The 23,237-nt window shown below is 42.4% G+C and overlaps 1 protein-coding gene across 3 annotated transcripts in view; it reads right to left on the bottom strand.

Moving 5' to 3' along the window:
* The window catches only part of LOC149322642 (carboxy-terminal domain RNA polymerase II polypeptide A small phosphatase 2), a 70,656-nt gene that overhangs the window by 5,958 nt on the left and 41,461 nt on the right, over nucleotides 1–23,237 (bottom strand). The window contains exons 2-7 of one of the 3 annotated variants that reach the window (XM_089480858.1): nucleotides 13,098–13,249; nucleotides 11,333–11,371; nucleotides 8,460–8,561; nucleotides 6,170–6,226; nucleotides 4,642–4,734; nucleotides 3,264–3,449 (exon numbers count right to left, since the gene is read on the bottom strand). In XM_089480858.1, coding sequence (XP_089336984.1) covers nucleotides 3,264–3,449; nucleotides 4,642–4,734; nucleotides 6,170–6,226; nucleotides 8,460–8,561; nucleotides 11,333–11,371; nucleotides 13,098–13,249 — 629 coding nt within the window. The remainder of the gene's footprint in view (nucleotides 1–3,263; nucleotides 3,450–4,641; nucleotides 4,735–6,169; nucleotides 6,227–8,459; nucleotides 8,562–11,332; nucleotides 11,372–13,097; nucleotides 13,250–23,237) is intronic. The other 2 variants (XM_089480873.1, XM_089480866.1) reach the window with 2 other exon arrangements.

Below are 23,237 nucleotides of genomic sequence, written 5' to 3'. Positions count from 1 at the left end.
GAAGACTGTTCAGAAATGTCAACTGATTTAGCCAGACTGCTAACTGCGGCCTAACTACAAGGAACACACAACTCTTTGTTGCAACTCACTAGTTGCTCCACTTCCAAATGTAATCGAAAGTCTTGTTTTTGACCTATCGTATTTTCCAGCATATAAGACGACTTTTTAACCCTACAAAATTGCGTCAAAGGCTGGGGGTCGTCTTATATGCTGGGTTAAGCCTGGCCACAGAAGCCGCAAGAGAGCCTCACGGACCGCGTGCGCACCCGGCCTGCTCCACGGCTCGGCGCATTCTCCGCCAGCCTGCTCTGCGGACCAGCACATTCGCCGCCGGCCTCCTCCTACCATCCAGGCCTCCAGAGGCTCCTTGAAGCCGGTGTGCATGCACAGCCAGCTGCCAGCTTCCAGGCCTCCGGAAGTCCTTTAGGGTGGTGTGTGTGGCCGCCAGGCCCCCTTAACTCAGCCTATAATAGGCCAGGGTGCTGCCTGCATGCGAGGCAGGCTTTGCAGGCCTCAGCAGAGGCCTGGGGAACCTGCGCATGTAGCTGGTTTTTAATTTTATTTGTTATGAAGAGGGGGTCATCTTATACGGTGAGTATATCCCAAACTCTATATTTTAACTTGAAAAGTTGGGGGATCGCCCCAGTCGTCGGATACGACGGAAAGTACGGTATATAGCTCAGGTCCAGGTTATTTGAAGGACCATATTCTCCTTTATGAACTAGCCCATGCTTTGAAATCTGCTGGGAAGACTCTTTTCTCTATTTCACCTCTCTCACGGATATATCTGGTGGGAACATGGGAGAGGGTCTTCTCAGTGGCTGCCCCCAGGCTCTGGAAATTCACAGACAAGTTAAACTGGCATCCTCCCTACTTTAATTTTACAGACAAGTAAAGACTTCTCTGTTTCAACATACAGTTGATGACTGATTGTATAAGGCTATAAGGCCCTTCTCACCTAAACAATTAGCTGGATCTTCCATCTCACCTAAACAATGTGCTGGCTGTTGTTATTGCTATGTTGGTATGTGTGTGTGCATGCTTGATGGTGTGTGTTTTAATCTGATTTCAGTTTTATTCATAATTTAATCTCTTTTTAAAACTTTTGAATTTTGCGATTTTTTTTAGCTATTTGTTTTTTAAAACTTTTTAACCACTTTGCGCCTCAAATGGGGAAAATGGTGGGACAGAAATAAATAAATAATTCACTATTCAAAGTATGCCGGAAATGGCTCTCTCACTATGCCTAATGGCAAGGCTGGTCCTGGTTGTAGTAGTAACTTGATTCCTGTTTATCAGGAATATGAAAATAATGGCTGAAAATAATATGAAGAAATGTATTTGCCTTCACATCAGGAGCCATGGTGGCGCAGTAAGGAGCCCTGGTAGTGCAGTGCTTGTACTCTGTCACTCACCACAAGGTTGTGAGTTCAATCTCAGGCAGGGGCTCAGGGTCAACTCAGCCTAGCATCTTTCTGAGGTCACTAAAATGAGTGCCCAGCTAGTTGGGGGCAATTAGTTTACACATTGTAAACCACTTAGGGAGTGCTTAAGTGCACTGGTAAGCAGTGTAGAAATGTACTTGCTATTACTATTGCTATCAGGACGTTACAAAGCCGTACAGATTTTTTAAAGATAACTCTGGAAAATGAATGCATTCACATTTATGTCTAAAATATTGAATTAATACAGTATTTAATTTTAAAGCAGGGATTACAAAATCTAAACTATAGACAAAGTTAACCAGATGCTACAGTATAAACACTGAAAATTAGAATTGTTGCCACTATTATTAATTGGTTTCTGTAAAACCATGCAAATGTTAACTGTTCGTTCTGATGAACACTCTCTAGAGCAGGAGTGGGCAAGTGCCCTCCGCCATACTGTCCAATATTTTAAAATCTTTTTAAAAAATGCACCAAAACCACCCCATGCTGCCTATGGGCCATGGAGGAGTGGCAATTCTGATATGTTTTGGGGGCTTCCTAGGCTGTTTCATGTGGAGAAGAGGAGTTTTTTCAGTAAGGAAGAAAACCAAAAGACTGATTTCTGTTTTACCTCCTGGCCAAAATAAATAAATTTTAAAAAAGATAAATCTTAAAATAACCTGGTGAGAGGTTTGTCCACATAATTCCTGGGAACATGGAGGTATTTTCATTAAGGGGTGTTTTTTCTGGGGGGGGGGGGGGGTAAATTCTTTTAGGGAAATGCTGATGGGACCAAATAGTGGGGGCAGGATTCTCATGCAGCTCACAGACTACATCTTCCCTATCCCTGCTTTACCAATTAGAGTTACAATTCTTTTTTCCATCTGGAGAAGAAGTTGGAGAGAACTGAGAATTGTTTGGAGGTGGTGTTAAGAAAAATGGGTGGTGTTATGAATAAATCCAGATATCAAGAGAGCAGAAAGAACATGGTACATTCTTCCTGAGAATGTGGTGCATGTGTGTGACTGAGAAAGAGGTCTCATGCTTGAATATTTCCTCATGTTAAAACCTTTGTGCATGTGGGAAACTAGCATGTCAGGAAGGACTACATTTGAAGGATGGAAGAATAGACATTCATGGAGGTGATCAGTCGGAAAGCAGCTCTTCTCGGTAGAAAGCCTGAAAGTATTGTTACAGACTTCCATCTCAGAAGAAGCACACTCTGTCACTAGGGCCTGTTACAGACAGCCAAAATAAAGCTGCTTCGAGTCACTTTGGAGGTATGATATTTCAATGATACATGCGTCCTAAGAGTCCAAAGGCCGCACCAAAGCCACGCTCCAGTCCTAAGGACTGGAGTGCAGCTTTGGTGAAGCTTCCAGACTGTTAGGACTCATGCATCATTGAAATACCATACCTCCAAAGTGACTCGAAGCAGTTTTATTTTGGCTGTCTGTAACAGGCCTAGGTTTCACAGATCTCATAGCCTCCTAAGAGGGAGGAGGAGGAATCCTAAATTAAGAACACTGTCTTGAAATGTGGGTGTGGGTGGGTAGGTCGGTGTGTTCCTCAGACTTGGCATTTTCTGTCTGCCTGCCACATTCTGTGCCAATGTAGGTGGTACTGAGGGTTATTGTGCTTCATGACATCAGTAGGGTTTGCTCCTTGTATCATCACCAAGGCCTATACTCTATGACTTATTGAGGGGTTTTTCCTGTTTCTCAGGTTTTGGTGTTGATATCTCAGGGCCTGGAGCAGGCAGGCAATTCCAGCTACTGCTCAGTCCCCAGTCCCAACACTAACCACTACGTGTAAAAAATCACAAACAATGCTCACCGCATTCTCCGGATGGAAGATGTAGGAGGCAGGAGAATTGTCCAAGATGAGGGTTTTGCGTAGATCACGACCCAATCGGCTGAGGTCCTTAACATAACAACCCTGGTGAAACACACATGACTCCCGGAAGAGGCGGGCTCGGAAGACTCCACATTTGTCCAGCAGGTCAGTTACTGGGTCAGCATACTGGACAGAACGATAATACAATAACATTTATACTAGCTATTATAAATAGGTTTCAGCATACAAACTAAAAAATTCAACAAGGAGAAAGCATGAAGCCAGGTATCTGTGAGATCAATCCATTTGTAATCAGATCATGCAAATATAGGATCTAGTACCTGGCACAGATTTTGTTAAAAATAATAATAATAGATAAATAATACATAAATAAAGTTGTAGCATGTCATAGTGATTCCCACCTTGGCCATGGAAAACCATTGGGTGACCTTGGGCAAGTCACATGCCCTCAGCCTCATGGGAAGGCAGTGGCAAACCTCCTCTAAACAAATCTTGCCAAGAAAACCCCATGATAGCCTTAGGTCGCAATAAAGTGGAAATGAGTTGAACGCACACAACAACTTTAAGAAGGATTGGTTGAAAGTGACAGAATTTTGGGGGAAAAAATGGGGTGACACATCTGTATTAAATTTCGAGGAATATTAATATATAAGACCATCTATTGATTAGAAAAACAAGAAAAAAAACTGGAAAAGGATAAAATATAAACTTATAAATTATTGGAATAATACAGATACATTAGTATTAAAATATATATATGAAACTGGTAGGTTAAAAAAGATATGTAAATACTGAATATAGATAACAGAAGGCAATGAACAGAAGAGAAAAGAAAATAGAAAGGACATTGAGAAAGAAGAGATAATGAAATGTAATCCCGTTCCCAGTATGTGTGGGAGGGAGGGAGGGGGGCAATATATAAAAGAAATATTATTTGTTTGTATATGAGTGATTAGTTAATAATTGAGCAGAGTTCTGAGATAGGATATGAATACTTGGAATATTGTAAGGTAGAAGCTTGTATTAATAAACTCATATATTAAAAAAAGATAATGAAATGTAATTAAAAAAGGACATATAAAATCAGCTCGTAAATGGAGAAGTTAAACTGAATTGATTTATTTTTTATTTTTTGGCATATGAAATATGGTGACAACTTGTAAGCAAGAATGATATGTAAATTTTTCTAATTTTAATAAAAGAAACAAACAAACAAATAAATAAGAAGAAAGCTTAGTTCAGACAATAGCTGCCAGCAAGTAGGCCTATATCTGCAGCCTGCCTTTCTCACTTGCTGGAAGCAGCAAGACACCCTCCCACCCTTATGTCCACATGAGACCGTCCTCACTCCTCTCACCTTAGCCAAGCTGGCAGTGAAGAGCACACACTCAAACAGCTCTCCCATCCGCCTCAGGAATTCATCTACAAATGGCCTCTTCAGTACATAAACCTAGGGGTTAGCATCAGAGGTCAGGAAATGGCATGACAGAAGTACTTATATCTATAACCCACCTTACAGCCAGACTCAACACACTACAAACTTAAACAGGAGATTGCGGTCATGTTTGCCAAAGCATGCAACCACCAGTCATTGGTATAGAAGCAAAGGATGGGTAAGGGATGCATAACCCTTTCTTGGCTCATTGCTTTTTTCCAACAACCCCCCCCCCCCCACACACACACACACACAAATCAGGCTGCTTCCTTCAACCTTTTTCAGTCCCCTTTTTTCAGCAAACTTTAGCACAGCTAAGGAATCTGTGACCCTCCAGATGGTGCTAGATTCGTTCCCATCAGCCTCACTCAGCATAACCAATGCTCAGGCATGATGGAAAGTGTAGTTGAACAACATTTTGAGGACCCCTGGTTCCTCATCTTTGATGATCTGTGTTTGTTGAACAACATAAATGCAGAGATATGGGGAGACTTCAGTAGCTAACTGGAGCCTTATGTGTATGAGTGTAACATATAATCCAGCCAAAGGTTCAGGAAAAGTCATAACACTGCATTCATTTTGGGAAATGCTTTAGTACGCACAAGAAAACTTGGTACAATTGGACTTACAAAAAATAAGTCTAAGCAGCCATTTCACAATCTTTTACATATTGTGTACAAAGAAGGCTCCTCCAAAGCGAGCATCATTGGGCCTCAGAGTCTAGGCCCTACTAGATTTTACCCTCTTCTGGCCCAACAGTCTTCAGCTTCCAGTTGCCAGTAGCTTGAAGACATTATGGGAAAAACTGCACCAAGTTCCTGCTTCTCTTCAGTACTAACATTTTGATTCTTAGCAAAGAAAAGAACCTCACTCCTACCAATCAGGCTTTTAAAGGGCACCCCCACCATGGCTACCAGTCTTTTAACATGAGCAAAGTGAAATGCTACAGGCCCAATAAAAGAACATTTTCCTTGCTGGCAGGTAAGGAAATAATTACTCATTAGCTCAAAGCCATCTTCCAAACATAGAAAATCAGATGTGATTCCAGAACTGTATGTTAATAGCTGCCATAGACATCGCAGTGAGCAGAGGAAAACCAATTCCTGAGGGATTCTCATCATCCCTCACATGGATCCACTTCTTTGTCCTGAGGTGCCCATTGCTGAACTGTTGATCCAAGTGATCCAACCTGGTACCTGCGTGAAAAGGGCCGCCTCCTGAAACAAGTAATCAAGAATAGGCCGTGCTGCCTGGTAACAGCCTATCCTGGATTACTTGAACCAGGCTGAAGCCTTCATAGAATGGTCTTCATTCTCTTCTTTGCAGCATCGGCGTAAGAGAGGTCTTCCTGGCCAGCCAGCTAGATTAACTAACCATTTCCAGAATAGATACCTCAAAACAGGCAAGCAAACAAATAAAGCAAACCACAACTCCCACACTGTAGGTTTACCTGATGGGTTGTTCCTTCTATTTCAACAGGCACTATGAAGTCAGCATTGTTGATGGGCTGAAGAATGGTTTAAAAAGAAAATGTTAATTTTGGTAGTTATTGCTATTCAGGTCTTCCCCTTGCTTCTGTTCCACCCCAGTCTCTGTACATCATTGGAAATCTGCCTCCTCAGCCTCTTCAGGTTTTTCTTAAACCAACATTTTTTATTCAGTATGTTTGCTTCTGTTTCTATTGCAAAACCAGTTTGTACAATTTTAAAATGATGATCACAGTCACTAATACCTGTAGCACTGAATAGTCAGGGGAATAATAGATTGAGTCTCTACTATTTCTGTTTCCAATTGAGAGCTCTTCTGTTCCTTCTAATCTGCTGCTCAGAATTAAAGATCAGATATATTATATAAATAATTGCTTCCAGAGGCACAATCTGTGTGAAGAGATTTGATGGAGAAAAAAGGAGCTCAAAGCCATCTTCCAAACATAGAAAATCAGATGTGAAAATAGAACTGGAAACTGTCATGAATAAACCAGGCTCCTCCTCCATTCCCAGAAGCACTTATTGGACCAGGGACAGCAATCACAAAGCCCTCAAGATGTTATTTCCACCCTTAAGTTAGGTAGGACTGGAGACTGAGGTAATTTATTCAAATGTATTTGTTTTTTAATTTATTTCAAGGATTTATATTCCACCTTTCTCCCACAATCAGATTCAATAATGGGAAGAACTGAGTTGATTCTTCATAAACCAGCATTTCAGCTTCTCATTGCATTGTGCACAAAAACCAGTACACACAATCAAAGTCCAAGCTCTTTTGAGTTTAGAAAATGTAGGGTTCAGAGGGAAAACGATGTAGTTGAGCTACTTTTCTCCAGCCCATAAAGCTCCAATCTCTTTGCAGTCATCTCCCAGAAAGCTTTTACCGCTTCATTCACAAGCTACTGAAATGCTCAGGAGCTGACCTGCGTCGAACCAGTCCTTTTCCAATTCTCTGCCCTTTTATATCTTTGCCCAGATATAGAGAGTACAAGACCAGGCCTCCAGAGAAGCTGGTGTTCTCTGGTCATCTCATAAGATCTGAGCCAGCACCTCCGATATCATTTAATGCTCTAGGTAGTTTTCAAGTAGTATCACTCTGCTGATGGGGAATATCTGCAGTGGCATGGGGATGATTTTTAATTGTTTCTCCTTTACTCCTGAACCCACCCAAATCTGATCTGGAAGACACCTCCCTCAAATCCTAAAACAGATGTGAGTCTGAGGCTACAAGAGAAAGAGGAGAATCACTAAAAAAAATCATCCTATTAAGCTGAAAGATACCTCCACTAACTAGTTGAAAACCACACTGGAAACAAGAACAGACAGAACTTCTCATAAAATGTGGAATTAACAGCTTGATTCTGTTGTTAGTCCCTCTCAAGAGTAGACTCACTGGGCCAATGGAACTTACATACAGTACATGCAGATTTACCAGGTTTCCATCGATTCAATAGGTCTCCAGTTGGGACTATCATTCAGACTTAGTCCAATCTCTTGGAAAGTTTGTTCCACCAAACTATGCAATCCCTCTGAAGTAGAGTGCTAGGTACCTTGTCCCTTCACTTGCCCCTCTCTGCTCTCTTTGTCAGTGTACCTTGCCCCTCCTCTGGAGTGTAGCTACATAGAGGGGAAAATGAGGATTTTTTTGTCCGTCTTTTAAGAATTCTACTGCCCCTGATGAAATTTTCCTTCAGTTCCCAAATATCTAGCAATGCAGCTAACTTAAGACTTGAGTTGGGCATTTTAGGCTTCCAGAGAAAAGGAGCAGGCAAAGTGACTAAGGGAATGTGAACGCATCCAATATAAAGATGTGAATGATTTTCTGCATCTTTTTTCTGTAATGATAGACAAACATTTAAGAACTGAAGGGAAATTTCATATGGTGGGGCAATAGCTCCATTCTCATTAGTGGGGGCAATACTCTCACTTTGGGAGCCAGCATGGTTTAAGTACTGGACTAGGACACTGCAAGACCACAATTGGAATCCCTGCTCAGTTATGGAAACTCACTGATGATCTTGAGCAAGTCACACTCTCTCAGCCTCAGAGGAAGGCGAAGGGGCAAACCTCTCTAAACAAATTCTGCCAAGAAAGCCCCCATGATAGAGTTGTCACCTTAGGGTTGCCATAAGTGAGAAATAACTTGAAGACACATAATACAATAAACAACAACCCTCATTTTGTCCCTCATAACTATTTCTGACCCCATCACATCCCCTCTGAAGAAAGTAGGGAGCATCTCCAGGACTTCACCTTGAAGGAGCTGTGCACTAAGGTTTCATCCAGATCAATCACCACACAAATTCGGCCCTGGTCTTGCTGAGTCACCTCAGGGAGAAGGCATGTCCCAGGAATCTAGAAGAAGAGAGGAAACTTTTGACTGCAACTAGGATTGTGAATCATTTTGCTAAGGACATATTTAATAAGCTTCAAGCACTAGGGAAACTTGATATTCAACCCTTTGAAATGGGCTTAATTTAGCAGTTTGTCCATCTTCAGTGCAGAGAAGGACAGGAGGGGTCAAAACAACTAGACAGAGAAAAATATATTTGGTCCCCTACACAGTAACCCTACTTACCCCCCAATAGACAGCCCAGAAACTTGAATACCGTGTAATTTAATGGGTTGTTTCTATTGATATAGATGTTTAGTTTTTTTAATTGTGTATTTCATTGGTGCTTTAATTAATTTTACTATATTATATTATACTGGTACCATTGCTGTTAGCTTTCTTGAGCACATTTTGGTGGAAAGGCAGGATGCCATTAATAAATAAATAAAAAGATGAAAAGATGTGGAAGCATTATTCTGATTTGGTGCTTACATAACCCTCCGCAAAGACTCCTCTCTTATTCTCACTGAGGTAATAAAGGCCTTGTGTTGAGCCTTTACCACTTCAGTGTCTCACAATAAGCTTTTCTTCTCTAAATTGCTCTTCCACGAACACTGGAAGGCCACCTGAGCTGAACACACTCTTCTGATACAGAAGGGTGCATTTAACAAAAAATGCCAGCATGGCATAGTAATGACAGTGTTGGACTATGACTGGAGGCCAGGGTTCTAGTCCCCACTCAATTTGATTCCCTGCTCAGTGACCTTGGGCCAGTCACACTCTCTCAACCTCCAGGGAAGGCAATGGCAAAGCGCCTCTGAACAAATCACGCCAAGAAAACTCTATGATAAGTTTGCCTTAGGGTTGCCATAAGTAGGAAATTACTTGAAGGCACACAACAACAAACCTCAAAAATGCATTCACCAGGACCTGGCTGCACAAAAGCCACCCTTGAGCGTAGAAAGATACACTATAAATGTGTGCAGTTTTTAAAATCTATCACACTGGAATTGGGGGTGGGGGGGTGGGAGAGAGAACAGTCCAGACCACACAATAGATTGCAGTGTGTCAACAGCTTCCCATATGTGGAACCTATATAGACAGTGTCCCCACAGTGTGGTTGATGCTGTTCCTGGGCTCTACCATTTTCAACTGCAGGATAGGGCTTTCCTTCATGTAGAAAACCAGAAAGCAAGGAAATTTGGAACAGAGTCTTCTCCAGGATATGCTGGCTTTGTATGTGCCAACAGCCCTTCCCTTACCAAACGAGGAAACATTCAGTCATGGGAACCTTTATCTAAAGCTACAAGTTGAAGACCCCAAAAATAATTTTACCAAAAGTATGTCTAAATGACACAATTATAGCACTGAAATGTCCTTTTAAGCATTATAGCTCCATTCTACAGATTCCTGGGACTTGTAGTTTGGTGAACAGAACCACCAGGGCTCCCTCCTATGGAATCCTGGGATTGGACATTCAGGAAGGTGCCTTTAGAAACCTCAGCCAGGGCAACCCCTTCTGGTGCCTCCAAGCAAACTACAAATCCCCCAGGAATTCCTAGAAGGCAGCCTATGTAGAATCATTGTGTTATAACTGTGTAGTGCCTAAGGGCCCTAGTATACTTCAGTCTCTTAGCACTATCATTTTTATAACACCAAATTACAAATCCCAGGATTCCACAGGAGGGAGCAATAATGGTGGAAATAGTATCATACTGGTGTTAACACCCAAGTTCGGATACACGCCAGTATCTGCTCTTTGTATGAACTGGGTTATGACAGATTTATGCGTGCAGGTGGACGAGAAGAAGGCAGTTCTCTCCCCATTTCCACAGGGCAGTGAGAGAAATTTCCGTAGTAAGCAAAGGACTGCATCCCTCTCTTGCTCATACATATGAACACAAACAGACATAATCTCACTCTCTCACACATACGAGGACTGTGCATACATTGTACAGCTAATATTTGAACCCTGAGAATCTCAGGTTTCCTCTCATCCCCTGCTTTCTTCTTCCTCTACTACTACTACGTCTTCTTCTTCTTTTGCCTAAGAACATTTCTTGCCCTCACTGTAGGAAAAATTATCAGGGGAGAGGAACTGCCATAATTAACTTATGATTAAGCATTACTGGAAGGAATTGAAAACAGTGGTACTGGAGGGAACCATGACAAATTTGCTCTATTGGTTTCAATGAGATGTAGCCATGGTTAACTTAGCATCAGCTAAAGTCTAAGGAGTCTACACATTTAAAATACTCCTCATTCCAGCACAATGGAATGTGATCTGTCCACACGTGACTCACAGGAGTTCAGGCTTTTTGTGTCCCTCTGAATAACTCCTTAAGCTCAGCAGGAAAAGACTTCATGTTTTTTCCCCAGAGTACCTGCAGAAGTCCTCAGAAATGCACTATCATATATGTGGCAGTCCATCTGTTTCGCATGCATTCGGATGGTTGTGCATTTTGACAGATGGAAGTTGAATAGATGCAAATTTGCACAGCCAAGTGGAGATACATAACCATCGATGTGAATGTGCAAAAATGTGCCCCAATTCCCACACTACGCTTGCTTACATGTAGACTAGCCTTTAGAAGCGACAGTTTATAGCCAAAGTCTCCAACTTGGCAAAGTGACCAAATAATGAGCAAATTTAATCACACTTATTCAAATGGGTGGATCTGAAGCTGAGTTGTTCATAGTGAAGAAATGCATATGTGCACACATGTACAAGGTAAACACAGTCCTGATTAAAGAGGAGGCACAGATTTCCCTCCACATAGGTACAAAAACATACCTGGTAAAACTGGTACTGAAGACACTGCAACAGATCAGACTAAAAGGGGGAAAAAGAGGAGAGCACAGATGTAGGTATCATGAAAAAAAGTGAGATTGCAATGCTACCATCGAAGAACTCAGCAAGCCTTTGGATTTACCCACCACATTTTAAGGAGTAGGATTCTACGGGCTGCTTCACACATGACACAGTTTATGCTCAGGGAGTTTCTTCAGTGTAGGAAGGCTAGTGAGATTTTGTACATGATCAGGTATAAAGGGTGGGCATAAGGTTCAAGCTGGCACAAGTGCTACAAGCATCAAAAGCCTGGACTGAGCTGGTCTGACAACTGCTGCTGAGGAAAAGTGGGGACTGTGGCCAGTTTTTAAAGAAAAAGGTTCCATGATGCATCTCTGAATGGGAGTCCTGCCATATATCTGTTTGTTAATTCTAAGTGTATGGGGATAACCATACCCTTGGGGAATTATACTTTGCACATGAGGAGATGCACTCTTCTTTATTATACAACTTCAAATCTGTTTCTTTTTTCTACAGGGAAGGGGAGACATATCCACACAAAAATATATGCTTAAACATCCAGTGTGGCATAATGGTTTGAGTGCTGGACTACAACTCAGGGTTGATTCCCCACTTGGCCATGAAAACCACTGGGTGTTCTCAGTCTCAGGAGAAGGTAATGGTAAACCATCTCTGAACAAATCTTGCCAAGAAAACCCATGATAGGCTTGCCTTAGGGTCACCATAAGTTGAAAACAACTTGAAGGTACAAAACAACAACAACAAAAAGGAGAGATGGGACTAAAAAAACCATAGCCTAGAATAGTTATGTTTTTGTACAGCAACTTCTCCAAACCTCTGTGCCACATGGCTAGTCACCAGATTAGCCGAAGGAGTCTAGGAAAGGTAACCTGAAATGTAACTTTCCCAAGCACTGATAAATAACAGTTGACCCATTCCGGACCACCACCACCACCCCCCCCCCCCCGGTGAAAATGGAGACTTGCTGATATTCAAGCCCCAAAGGCTTGAATGAGGTATGTGCCCCCAAGCATGTGTGGGGCATGTGCTGGAAGGGCACGCCCCACTGAAATTAACGGAAGTCACCCCTCCATGAATATTCAAGACCATGGATCTCAAGTCCACGAGAACGGAGGGGTGACTGTACTAACAGTGCCTGTAAGAGGCTTTATTTCTACTTATACAGCAGTATAAAAATAAATCTATTCTAGAACACTAATATTAGTCATAGCTTCCCAGTCCACATACAAACAGGGAAATACACAAATGTGCAACCATGAAGAGCTCTGCTATTATGTGGGGTTTGCCTTGTCTTCTAAAGAGTAGCCCATTCTGTGGAAACTGGTAATGTGTGAAACAGCTCTAGAAGTGGTTGTCTCCAATCCAAATCAGTAAGTCTGTGCTGAAGGCAATTCGTAATTGAACAAGAGGGATCCATTTACATGTAAAAGGACTAGCATAGGTTATTATGAACATGGATCAGTGGGAGGGGGGGTCTACTTGCTTGCTATTAAAGGAGTTAGATATAGATGGGAGAAAGTCATAAGCAAGAGTCAGTTACACACACAGATGCTCATACACAGCAAGACAATTCAGTGGCTGCAGACCTAGGAGAGATTTTATATCCTGTGGGATACAAATATGTACTGTTGGAACAGAGAAAGGATTTGCGGAAAAGCAGCTCAAGCTTTGCTAGTTCTGCCCATTATGACTCTCTGAGGCGATCACTGCATCAGTGGTTGCTTACCTTGGCAATGGTGTTGGTCTCCTCCTTGTGTGAACCATGTTCTCCACCACCAAGGGCTGGCTGCCCAACATCCTGTGCTCTGAGGCAACAGAAGAGAGCCTTGAAGATATTCCGGCCACGAGGCTTCTTTGGGGAGGATTTGGACACCAAGACTGAAAATGAAACAAAAAAAAGGGGGGAAACTTCCATAAGACTTGTTATAGTCACACAGAGCTAAGACACGGGAAAAGGTTTTGTCTTAAACACCAACTCTTCTTCCTGAGTAGGTAGACAAGTTTTCGGGGGGGAAAGCAGTTTAAGTGAAGCTTTGTTCAGGATCTGGAAGGTGGTGACTGCTGTTGGAGGCAGCAGCAAATTCCTTTACTGACCCTTTTTATGAGCATACTATGAGGCACCCAGGAAACCCTACATGCACATTCACCCTCTCTAAATTGTACCATATAGGAAGATGCATATTCCACCCTGTGTGTGCCAACTGCCAGCAGACAGTACCTAACTCTTGGCTATTTTTTACTTACATATGCAGTACTTTTGCTTCTACAATTATCATGCATTTTATTGAATGGTATAGGATTTTTAAGGAGAAGGGATTTAACCATCTTTATAAATATCGCATCTTGAGCTGCCATGTTTTATAAGCAGCTGTTTTAAGATGCGAAGCCTAACATCATCTCCTTTTAAAAGCCCAACAAACCCTCCACAGTTTCAGAAGATACCTTCCCTTTTAAAGACTTTGGGAACTGGACTGGAAACCGATGGCATGCATCTGGAATATGGCCAGGAGAATTTTCCAGACCTCTGTGTGTAATCTTTGTTACAGAAGCCCTTTGTTACAGCAGCCTGATACACAAGTCACCTTTATTGAACACTGTGCAATTCTTAATATAATGGATGAATATAACAATGGTAGACAGCCCAAGTTTCAGTTCCATGTTGGCATCCCCTGACCACCCCACATGGTCTCCTTCCCAAATGTATCCACTTTTACGGAACACTTAGACTCAGGCCCCACTACCTCTCGACAGTATTAAGGTATTCAATATCCTCTCCAGCAATTATCATAAAACTGCCAATGCCAGAGACAAGCCTTGATTGTAAGTGCAAACATCATGACAAGCCATAGTTTAGACAAGCCAGATTTTGTAAGACAACAACAAACCATGACTTCAGATTGCATTTTGTGGCTTCCTAACAAGCACTGTTATCAGACTTGATTTCAGCAAATCACTTTATGGCTTGTTATAATATATGAATAGTCTATATAAATGAAGAATTTCTTGATGTTATTTTGCACAGTTTATTGTTAGTGCTTGCTAGCTCACATAATTTATTCTGTGATTGCTAATCAGGAGAGAGGGAAGAATCTAATAGTGTCTCCTAACACCTGAGGAGGCCACGTTCAGTACAGAGAATACACAGTTCTAAGAGGACTAAGGTTTGCAAGGCTAAAGAGAGACTGTAGGATGGGGTTCAAGAGGAACAGCTAAAAAAAGAAGGTGGGAGAGTTAAAACGCAAGGGAGGGATATCAGCACAGATGGCTTCAAATGTGAGATGCTTCACAGATACCAACAGGAATTGGTTCTAAGCAGTTCTGTCAGTTTTGCTTCTCTGCCAGTGCCGACTGATGCCTCCATCAAAGGAAATCATTGACATACCGGTAGGTTTCAACAGCTCTTAATAATTTATATATAGGAATGGCAATTTCTGGTTTAGAGACAGTCCATCTTGAGTTGTGTTGCAAAGGTCTACCTCTAAGCAACCTGACTTCTGCCACTTTTCAGATCAAGGAATAGCACCTCAAACTCTCAAATTGACCTCCCCACCTACATTCATCTGAAGCCAAAAACAAATACTACTCTCCATTCATGCTGTCAGTGTCACCTAAGCAGTTTATTGTTGTTTCTGACTTATGAGAACCCTAAGGTCAATCTATTGCGGAGTTTTCTTTGCAAGATATGTTCCGAGGGGGTATATTTGTTTTTATTGTTACTGGCTGCCAAGTCTGTTTCTTGTTTACTATTATTCCTTCGTTCATTGTAACAGATAGTTTTATTATTATGCTTGTTTGCTGCTTCAGACACTCTAGCCAGCCTCCTTTGTTTGACTTGTTCTTGGATTCTAGGATTTGTAGTCCCCAAAAGAAACTTTCCCAAACTATGCTCTTGGACTTTCCCTTTTTGTTTGTTTCAGACAATCAAGCCCTGAGCCTACAAATTAAAAGTTATAACATCCCTATGTTGGGAACCCTTAAAAGGTTCTATGGAAGGATAAGGGACTGTGCAAAATCTTCTCTGATGCTACAGACAACTTTTAGTCCAAACCTTGGAGTAGTTTGGGGCACCAATTCCCAGAATGGGAGCCATGCTGGCTGGGCCATTCTGGGAAATGGAATCGAAATGCAGACATTTTCTGAACTCTGTGATAGCTCTGCTCATGATCTGCTTTCATTGGAAGCTTCAAGCAGCCTCAGCTACACATAAAGCAATTTCAACCCTGTGGACTAGATCCTTTTAAAAGAAATGAAATCTTTCCCATTTCAAGTGTCATCCTTTTCCAGCTCCTTCCTCTGAGCTGCAAAGAATAATAATAATAATAATAATAATAATAATATGCTTTATTTATATACCGCTCTTCCGAGACGATCAAAGCGGTTCACAGAATCATTTAAAAATTTCACATCATAAAAGGTAAACATCACAGTATATCTATCAATAAAAACCAATAAAAACTAAACACCAAGTAAACCAAACATGGAATCTATCAACTGCAATTAGCCATTTGTATCGGGGGGACAGTCTCTATAAGGAGTCCGAAGGAAGTGCTAATCGGAAGAAGTGGGTCTTTAAAGCCTTTTTGAAGGCATCCAATGTAGAGGTCATACAAAGCTCTTCTGGAAGTTTATTCCAGTACATTGGTGCAGCCGATGAAAATGCTCTCTGGTGAGTTGCTGCTAGTCTCACCTTAGGGTGTACTAATAAATAAATCAGTCTGCAGTCACAACGGTACAACGGTTGGAAAATGGAAGCCTTAGCTCTCTCTGTTAATAGATGTTTTATCCATAAAGACATTTAATCATGGATAGGAGGCATTATTATTGCAAAGCATTCCGCAAGTCAGGCATGACCAGTGGAGAAAGCAATTCCTTTTGTTAATGTGAAGCCAGTAGCCTGTTAAATAATGTGGAGACTGAGAGAAATCTCACTGCAATGCAGAGGATTTACCATCAGGTGGCAATGCAAGTTTACCAAATTTACAGTGTACAGTACATTGTATTGCTGTCACCACCACTAAAGTAAGGTTAGAACTGGGTTACACGCAAACACACCCTGCAGGGATCTGCTAACTGAAGAGGAAAGGAGAGGAATCAAGGAGAAGGATGCACAAATATGCATTTAACTGTGGCCGCTGAGCCTATTCATTGCAGACAGAACAATAAGGTTTCCGTTGGAAAGAAAGCTGGAGGATTTTGCAAGGAGCCCTCCCAAGGCAGCCCTTTCACCTGAGATCTGCTAGCAGAAAAAATGTACAGTGGGGTTTGGTTTCAGTAGCTTCAATGGATACCAAGTTCCAACAGGTTTGAGCCAGGGTTAAAATCAGATTAGACTGTATTGTAACTCCCAAAAATTTAATTCCTCAAGCATCCCTACCACTGAAGATCATTAGGTACATTCACCCATGTCAAGCATCCAGTGACCACATTCATGCAGAGGAAAACATGAAGAGTCCAAAGTCTCAACTAGCAAATCTAGAGTTTAAGCCACATCTCTGGATTTAGGCCTCATCTCTACGAATGAGGTGGTTGACTGTATCACTTCAAAGAGCAAGTAGATTATCATGGTTTGGAATGCTATCCTAAAGCAATAAGTCCCCTTTAATAGATAACCGCTGCAGGAAAATATGTTAATTTTCTATTTGCTACCTAGAAAAAAAGGAGCAACAACAAGGCTTTGTTCTGTAGAGATAAAAGCGCCCCCCATCACCTTTATATTCTACATCTTCCACCCTGGGATCACACATGCTCAAATCCAGAACAACTTGTCCACACATTCACGCCCCAGCTTCTTCTGAAGGCCATTGCAGAACATCCAGAAAGAAAGACGGAATGAACACACAAAAGCCGCTCATCTGAGGGCAAAGGCATTCCCTCCTGGCTCTGGGCTTGGTTAATGATAAACAAGCTGTTTGCACTGTCTGGAAATTCAAAGGGCTTTGTACTACTAATGAGCAAGTGGGTGGGAAGAGATGGGAGATGAAGTCCTGTGAAACGGGGAGGCCATCTTCCAACTCTTGTTAACCAACTTGAGTAGGCACACTTGCTTGATAAATTTAACTTTTTAAACTTCCATGACCATTTTGGCTTGGAGATTCTGGGAGCTGTAGTCCAAGAAAGTACCTTCCCTGGGTTCTGAATTTAACACACATAGGCAGTGGGAAATTAGGATTTGTATCTGTCTGTCTGTTTTAAACCCCCCAATGTAGACCACTGCTTCTGTCTCTCATCCTGATGCAGAAAATAAAGATCTTCTGATTTGTTTTTTGGAATTGAAGACTCTCCCCTTGCCCTTAGCATGGCTCAGGTCGGTTAGCAAGAGATGGAAGATGTAGGGTTAGCCATGCTAAAAGCTAGCATAGTGTAGTGTTTGAGCATTGGACTATGATTTTGGAGACTGGGGTTCAAATCTCAGCTCAGTGTAAACCCATGGGGTGACCTTGGGCAAGTCACACTCTCTGAGCCTCAGAGGATGGCAATGGCAAACCCTCTCTGAAGAAATGTGCCAAGAAAACCCCATGACAGGTTTGCCTTAGAACTGCCATACATTGGAAATGAAGACACACAACAAGAAGCATGGCAGGAACGTAGCTAGGATTTTAGGAAGGGGGGGGGGGTCCAGACTAAGTGCCACCATTATAATGGGGCTTGGGTGCGGCAGCGCAGCAGCACACACCATTCATTTTTCTAATGGAAGGGGGGGTCCGGACCCCAAGAACCCCCCCTTGGCTACATCCCTAAGCATGGCTCTTACAGAACCACCGCACTCTCTTCTGGAAGAGAACCCTTGTGATGATAGAATGCCTAAGAGAACCTCAGCAGAACTTTGCCATTGTGCTGGACTATAACCCCCATCATCCCCCAGCCAGCACAGCTTTATGTTCAGAGGTGGTGGGTATTCTAAACCAACACATCTGGGAGGCATTAGGTTGGGGAAAAGCTGAGCTGAACCATGTGTTTTCCTTTTTTTCCCCTTCCTCTTCTCAGCAGGCCTTCCTTTCATTTTTAATGTCTCCTCAATCCCTAGAGCTGAAAAGGAAAGGCTACAGCAATGCAACTCATTAGCAGTGGAGCAAAATATGGAAGGAATGTCTTCCCTTCCCTTCCTCCTCCTTCTTCTCTCCCTCCACCCCACGATGCCCTTGCCAGCTGTCAGGAGCAGCTGATTTACATCTGCTGCAAATACAGCCAACAAGCAAGGCTGCAGGAACCTCAGAGCCAAGTTCAAAACAAAGGCTAGAGAGACAGACAGACTTCCAGTCCCCCTCCAGTGCTGAGACCCACCCTGCAGGATTCAGAACAGGACAAAGTGGGAAAACCCAGAGGCTGCTGGTGGTTCTGTACCATCTCCTATGCACAACCTGGGGAGTGGAGGATTTACTGGAACAGACTGTTTGGTGGCAGCAGAAGGGGGTTTGCTTAGAAGACAGCTGCAATGGGGAGGGGGATTACTATTCTAAGCATCTGGGGCCAGGTAACCTGAATTATGTATGCCCCAGGCAATCTGTTCTGCAACCTGTACAAATAAAGAGCATTTGCATGCACACTAAAAGACATCTTTCTTTCTTTCTTTCTTTCCTTTCTCGCTCTACATTTTTTGCAGTTTTTTTTTGGCTTCTGTTTGCCACAGAGAGGAGCAAAAAGGAATAAATGATATAGACCCACTCTGGAGACAGAGTGAGGATAACACAGGCAGTTGACCTTAACATTAGGTATCTGTGTTTTCTGTCTTATTACAATCTCCACATGAAAGCAGAGTCTCTGTAGGAGATCCTCTGAATACATTTCCTTCCTCTAATTTTTGTTTTCCTTCCACTCATAAGGCCTGTTGAAACTGCTTTTGTGTGTGTATGTGATAGAAACAGGGCATACATTTACTAAGTGAATGAAATGCAAGAACACATAATGCACCCAGTCCCTGCCTTGAGCAGACAGGATGGGGCGAGAACTGTGTGTTGCTGGATTGCAATTCCCATTCTCTCATGGGCTATTGCTGGTCAGGGCTACTGGGAGTGGCAGTCTCCCAAATAGCTGTAGGCCACACTTTGCTCAGTCATCCGATTACAAAAGGAGAGTGAGGCTGCATCCACACTGCAGTAATAATGCAGTTTGACACCACTTTAACTGCCATGGCTCAATGCAACTGGATTTGGGGAAGTGTAGTTTAGTGGGGCACCAGAGGTCTCTGACAGAGAAGGCTAAATGTCTCACAAAACTACAATTCCCACAATTCCATAGCACTCAGCCATGGCCATTAAAGTGATATCAAACTGGATTGTTTCTGCAGTGCGGATACAGCCTGAAAAACAAATAGCATAAACAATTTTTTTAAAAATGTTATTCAATTCATCACACGTGAGATTTTGCAAGGCACTGCTCTCAAATCTTAAAGCTTATCTTTTCTACTATTGTTATCCAACCTTGATTCAATCTTGACCCATGACAACCCTGTAGATGAGACATCCCCAAGATTCCTTGTCCTCCACTGCTCTGCTCAAATCCTGCAAATTCATACACTTGACCTCTTTTATAGAGTCCATCCATCTGGCATGCAGCCTTCCTCTCTTCTACTTCCCTCCACCTTTCTTAGCATTATTGTTTTCTCCAATGAGATGTGCCTTCTCATAATGTGACCAAAGTACAACAGCCTTCTCTGAAGATGCCAGCCACAGATGCTGGCGAAACGTCAGGAAGAAAATGTTCTAGAACATTGGCCACATAGCCCGAAAAACCTACAAAAAACTATGGATGCCGGCCATGAAAGCCTTTGACTACAACAGCCTTGTCTAGTCATCTTAGCTTCAAAAGAGATTCCTGGTTTGATGTGTTCTAGCACCCATTTGTTTGGCTGCTTGTCTGTCCATGGTATCCTCAGCAATCTTCTCCAGCAACACATTTCAAATGAATTGGTTTTCTTCCTATTTGCTTTCTTAACTGTCCAGCTGTCACATCAAAAAATAGTAATAGGGAATACAATGGCTTTTATGATTCTAACTTTTGTGCTCAGAAGTATATATTTTCTATACATGAGGTTTAAAAATGGGGGGAGGGGGAGGCCCAAGATTCTCAAGGTGGTGATTTCCTCATCCATCATAGGGGTGTCCTATGGTTTCTTTCACATTTGCAAAGAATTTCAGAAGCCTCTGCATCCAATGCTTTTGCCAGAGAAAGCACAGCAATTCAGTGTGTATTTGAAACTGCTGTTTATCCTTGTAGATGCTAGGGCTGTGTACACAAAGCCTAGTCACGCAAGGGGCAACTTCTTTGACACTTGTGGCAAAAGACCTTGGAAACGTTAGGCTTTGAGGATTACAATTCCCCAAACCCCCAGACAGTATGCTCTTGGTGAGATTCTGGGAACAGTAATCCCCAATCTCAGATCTTTCCAATCTCTGTAGCAATGGAGTATAATTTCTCAAGCAGAGGGGGGGGGGGAGCACTTTGGGAAGGAGCAGACAGTTACTAGGCGGGGAGGAGGAAATCGTCTCCTTGACTGCTCCCAGTTTCCTTTTCCCGTGATTCAGGAAGCGCACCATGCTACAGCTCCATCCCGACAGCCTAGAATAGTTTTATATGCTTCTCTTTTGCGCCAATGTTGGACTCAAAAAGCAAAAGGCTCTCCAGTACCGGAATAGTTGGTTCACCCTACAGTCCCAACATGAATCACTGGGCCTCATGTCTCTTTAGCCCTCTATGGTAGAGTTTATTTCTAAACCATTGGGATGTCATCAACACACATTTGTGCAACAGAACTGGGAAGGACCCAGTGTCAGCACAGCAAAGAAAAGTCAGAATGATGTAGCGCTCTGACCAGGGGTGCATCTACACTGTCGAAATAATGCAGTTTGACACCACTTTAACTGCTGTAGCTCCATCCTGTGGAATCCTGGGATTTGCAGTTTTACAAGGTTTTCAGCTTTCTCTGCAAGAGTGCTGTTGCTTCACAAATATCAAAACCCCTGGATTCTGTAGGATAGAGCTGTGGCAGTTAAAAGTGGTGTCAAACTGTATTATTTCTGAAGCATACATGCACCCTAGGGCTGTGGGAGACTAGGGTTTGAATCCCTGCTCAGTCATACTAACCCACTGGATGGCCTTGGGCAAATCCCACTCTCTCAGCCTCAGATGAAGGCAAAGGCAAACCCCCTCTGAGTAAAGCTTGCTAAAAAAAAAACACCTCATGATAGGTTTGCTGTACGTCAAACTGAACTAAATGGAAGATAACAACAACAACAACCACTAAGGATGAGTAAATGTTTACGCATTTCACCCATACTATTTTCTCCAGAGAGCCAGTGTTGCATACTGGCTTGAGCATTGGACTATGAGTCTGGAGAACACGGTTCAAACCCCTGCTCATGCATGGAAACCCATTGGATGACCCTGGGCAAGTCACATTCTCTCAGCTTCAGAGGATAGCAATAGCAAATCCCCTCTGAAGAAACTTGCCAAGAAAACCCTGATAGGTTTGTCGTAAGTCGGAAATGACTTGAAAGCACACAATACCACGTTTTCCTCAGATCTTGGATATGTTACTTCTCTTCTCACCCCAAACTGTAATGTTTCCAAGATCTGGAGCACATTAACATATTATTCTACTTTAACTGCTATGTCAACATCCTATGGAACCTGGCACTTCTAGTTTGGTTCGAGGTACCATAGGAGCTCCCTGGCTGGGAATTCTAAATGCCCCTTCCAACACTGCCAATCCCAAGATTCCACAGGAATGTAGCCATGACAGTTAAAGGGGAATAATGCTATAATTGTGCAGTGTAAAGAGACCCTGGATATTAAATCTGCATGAAAGACCTATATAAACACTAGTAGGATTCTTTCTTCCTTCCTTCCTTCCTTCCTTCCTTCCTTCCTTCCTTCCTTCCTTCCTCCCTCCCTCCCTCCCTCCCTCCCTTTTCTCTTTTCTCTTTTCTACAAGGATTTTGTATTTTATTATTTCTGGATTCCTGTTCAAGTTCTTGACTTTTAAAAGTGTTTTGGGTGACAATGACCTTTTGGTTCTACCTTGGGAATGTGAAGAATCAAAAGGCAGGATACAAATGAAACTATTGATACTACAGTACTGCCAATAATAAAATATTGAAAAAATCTTAAAAGTCTTAAGAAAATGTGAATTATTTCTCTAGGTTAAACTTAAACTTTTTCTCCAAAACATTTTGATTTCATGTGGTCAGTTCCCATCTTCACAGGCTTCCTCTCATAAACTAGCTCAAAACAGCCAGCTACGTGTCCTTCAGACATTGTGATGTCGAAGGCTTTCACAGTTGGCATCCATATTTTTTTGTGGGTTTTTCAAGCTATGTCGCCATGTTCTGGAAGAGTTTATTCCTAATGTTTTGCTAGCATCTGTGTCTGGCATCTTCACAGATGCTACATCTTTTCTGAAGATAGCGCTTTATAAATAAAGGTTAATGATGATGATCATGATGATGATGATGATTATGTCAACCACTGATGCAGGCAAAAACATCAGGAATAAACTCTTCGAGAACATGTCCCCCAAACCCCACAAAAAACCTGAGGACATTGTTGGACAACACAACTCCTTCCATCTCCAGCCAGAATGGCTGAAAGGAGTGTTACTCCAACACAACAGGGGAGAGGGGGAGGACTGGCACCAGGTTGAGGAAAACTGCCCAAAAGCTGTCTAAAATCTGCCCCACAGTTCCGAATTTGCATTACTATGAAACCAAGCAGGACAAAAGTGTCAAGCAAGACAGCTGGGAGTGGGGTGGGTACACACTGCTCCATTCTTGAATGCCCCCAGGAAAAGACAGCAGTTATGATACTGAAAAGTGGTTGGGAATGGGTGAGGGGGGAAAAACTGAGATCATAAATTGTACAGTATTTAAAT

Source organism: Sceloporus occidentalis, unplaced genomic scaffold (assembly GCF_023333645.1).
Source record: "Sceloporus occidentalis isolate IW3139 unplaced genomic scaffold, rSceOcc1.0.p SCAF_1, whole genome shotgun sequence".
Taxonomy (NCBI): domain Eukaryota; kingdom Metazoa; phylum Chordata; class Lepidosauria; order Squamata; family Phrynosomatidae; genus Sceloporus; species Sceloporus occidentalis.
Note: the sequence above shows the minus strand (reverse complement) of the source record. Positions and strands in the feature narration are given on the sequence as shown.